At 48.7% G+C, this 2,524-nt stretch overlaps 1 protein-coding gene across 1 annotated transcript in view; it reads left to right on the top strand.

The window, feature by feature from the left end:
* Nucleotides 1–2,524, top strand: part of vps18 (VPS18 core subunit of CORVET and HOPS complexes) — a gene marked incomplete in the record, with an annotated part of 11,859 nt that overhangs the window by 2,351 nt on the left and 6,984 nt on the right. The window contains 2 exon segments of the mRNA XM_014009948.1: nt 324–677; nt 758–2,020. Of these exon segments, the coding sequence (XP_013865402.1) occupies nt 324–677; nt 758–2,020 (1,617 nt within the window).

The following is a 2,524-nucleotide window of genomic DNA, read 5'->3' as shown; positions in this document are numbered from 1 at the left end:
TTAACTTTTACCAAAGTAATTTTTTGGTAAGATACTTGTACTTTTACTCAAGTATCACTTTGTGGTACTTTATACAACACTGGTATTTACAGATTCACTTTTACTTTTAATACTTAAGTACAAAAAGTATCAGATACTTTAAAACTTTTACTCAAGGCCTATTTCTTAAAGAGACTTTTAACTTTTACCAAAATAATTTTTTGATAAGATATTTGTACTTTTTCTCAAGTATCACTTTGTGGTACTTTGTACAACACTGTAAATGGTTAAAAATGCCCCTTGGAGTCGTCGGCAGCAGCACACAGTTTGTTTCCTTTTTGTAGATTCACTCCCTGGAGGAGGACGGCAAGCCCGCGCCGATCTGCTGCTTGGAGGTGGAGCGAGGCCCGGACAACAAGTACTTCATCATCGCCACCACGCGCAAGCGCCTGTTCCAGTTTGTGGGTAAGGTGGCGGAAGGCTCGGAGCAGCAAGGCTTCAGCGCCATCTTCAACCAGAACCAGGACCTGCTGCCCAGCTTCCAGGAGTTCCCGGCCAACATGGGGTACAGCGAGATCACGTTCTACACGGCAAAGCTTCGCAACGTGCCCAAAGCGTTTGCCTGGATGATGGGCAACGGGGTTCTGTACGGTCAGCTGGACTACGTCAGGCCCGATTCACTCCTGAGTGACGTTCAGGTGAGTGAGTTCACAGGCGAGCGTTCTCCTCGTTCCTCGCTGTCGCTTGTCGTTCTCACGTTTGTGTTCTTTCTGAGCAGGTTTGGGAGTACACTCCGGACATCGACATTAATGGCGACAGACCCATCTCCATCGTGCTGACCCAGTTCCACTTCCTGCTCCTCCTCCCTGACCGAGTCAAGGCCATCTGCACTCTGAACGGACAGGTGGTGCACGAGGACGTGTTCCCAGACAAGTTTGGCGCCTTGAAGAGGATGATCAAAGATCCCGTGGGCGGCTTGGTGTGGATCTACACGGAGCGGGCCGTTTTCCGCTACCACATCCAGCGCGAATCCAGAGACGTGTGGCAGATGTACATGAGCATGAACAAATTTGACCTGGCCAAGGAGTACTGCCGGGACCGGCCCGAGTGCATGGACATGGTGCTGGCCCGAGAGGCCGAGTACTGCTTCCAGAACAAGCGGTACCTGGAGAGCGCCAAGTGCTACGCTCTGACGCAGAACTACTTCGAAGAGATCGCGCTGAAGTTCATCGAAGCCAAACAAGAGGAGGCCCTGAAGGAGTTCCTGCTCAGGAAGCTGAACAATCTGAAGCCCAGCGAGAAGACGCAGGTCACTCTGCTGGTCACCTGGCTGGTCGAGCTCTACCTGAACCGCCTCGGGCAGCTGGAGAGCGACGGCAACGGCCTCGTCCTCCAGGAAACCCGCGAGGAGTTCCGCGCGTTCCTGAGCAAYGCCAAACACAAAGAGTGCCTGTTCAACAACCGCGGCACCATGTACGACCTGCTGGCCAGCCACGGCAACGTGGACGACATGGTGTACTTCTCCGTGGTCATGCGCGACTACGAGCGCGTGATCTCGCACCACTGCCAGAACGACAACTTCGCCGCCGCCCTGGACGTGCTGGCCAAGCACTGCGACGACAAGCTGTTTTACAAGTTCTCGCCCGTGCTGATGCAGAACATACCCCGGAGCGTGGTGGACGCCTGGATTAAGATGGGCAAGAGGCTGGACCCGAAGAAACTCATCCCGGCCCTGATGAACTACAGCCAGATGGGCAGCACGCAGCAGATCAACGAAACCATCCGYTACATGGAGTTCTGCGTGTACGAGCTGAACGTGACCGAGGAGGCCATCCACAACTACCTGCTGTCGCTGTACGCAAAGTACAGACCAGACTCTCTGCTGCTGTACCTGGACCAGGCCGGCACACACCCSTCAGAGATCCACTACGACCTGAAGTACGCGCTGAGGCTGTGTGCAGAGCACGGCTACCTCCAGGCCTGCGTGCTGGTGTATCGCATAATGGAGCTGTACGAGGAGGCAGTGGACCTGGCTTTACAAGTGAGTTTTTTTTACAATATTTATTCATTTAATTTAAAAACTAATAAATTCACATACAAAAAAATACATATCAAATAAAAATGAAAGGTAGAAAGAAGAAAAAATTCGTATAATATCTGCCTCTATATGTGACCCATCTAATCGAAATGAGGATTAAGTCAAATTTGGTCAAAATGACCTAATTACATTTTCAGATTCTTGGCTTTCAAAGCTACATTTTGACACCTGGATCATTCTGATATAATTAAATCCATATATATGACTTAATTTGTCTTGTTGGTTACAATAATACATAACTATTTGGTCCGAATCCTAATTTTATGTCATTTTAATGAGGAATTTTTGATGTCATTATGAAGAGGAAACCTCAAATGATATGTGAATATTGAGATTTCCCAGCTAAAAAGAAACAAAACTTTGCTAGCTCACAGGGAAAATCTCAAAATTTTAAGGTGTTTTTCCTCAAAATCAGTTTTTTTTGTTGCTACTGCTCAAAAAAGTGCT

This window comes from Austrofundulus limnaeus, unplaced genomic scaffold, assembly GCF_001266775.1.
Source record: "Austrofundulus limnaeus strain Quisiro unplaced genomic scaffold, Austrofundulus_limnaeus-1.0 Scaffold63, whole genome shotgun sequence".
In the NCBI taxonomy this organism is placed as follows: domain Eukaryota; kingdom Metazoa; phylum Chordata; class Actinopteri; order Cyprinodontiformes; family Rivulidae; genus Austrofundulus; species Austrofundulus limnaeus.
Note: the sequence above shows the minus strand (reverse complement) of the source record. Positions and strands in the feature narration are given on the sequence as shown.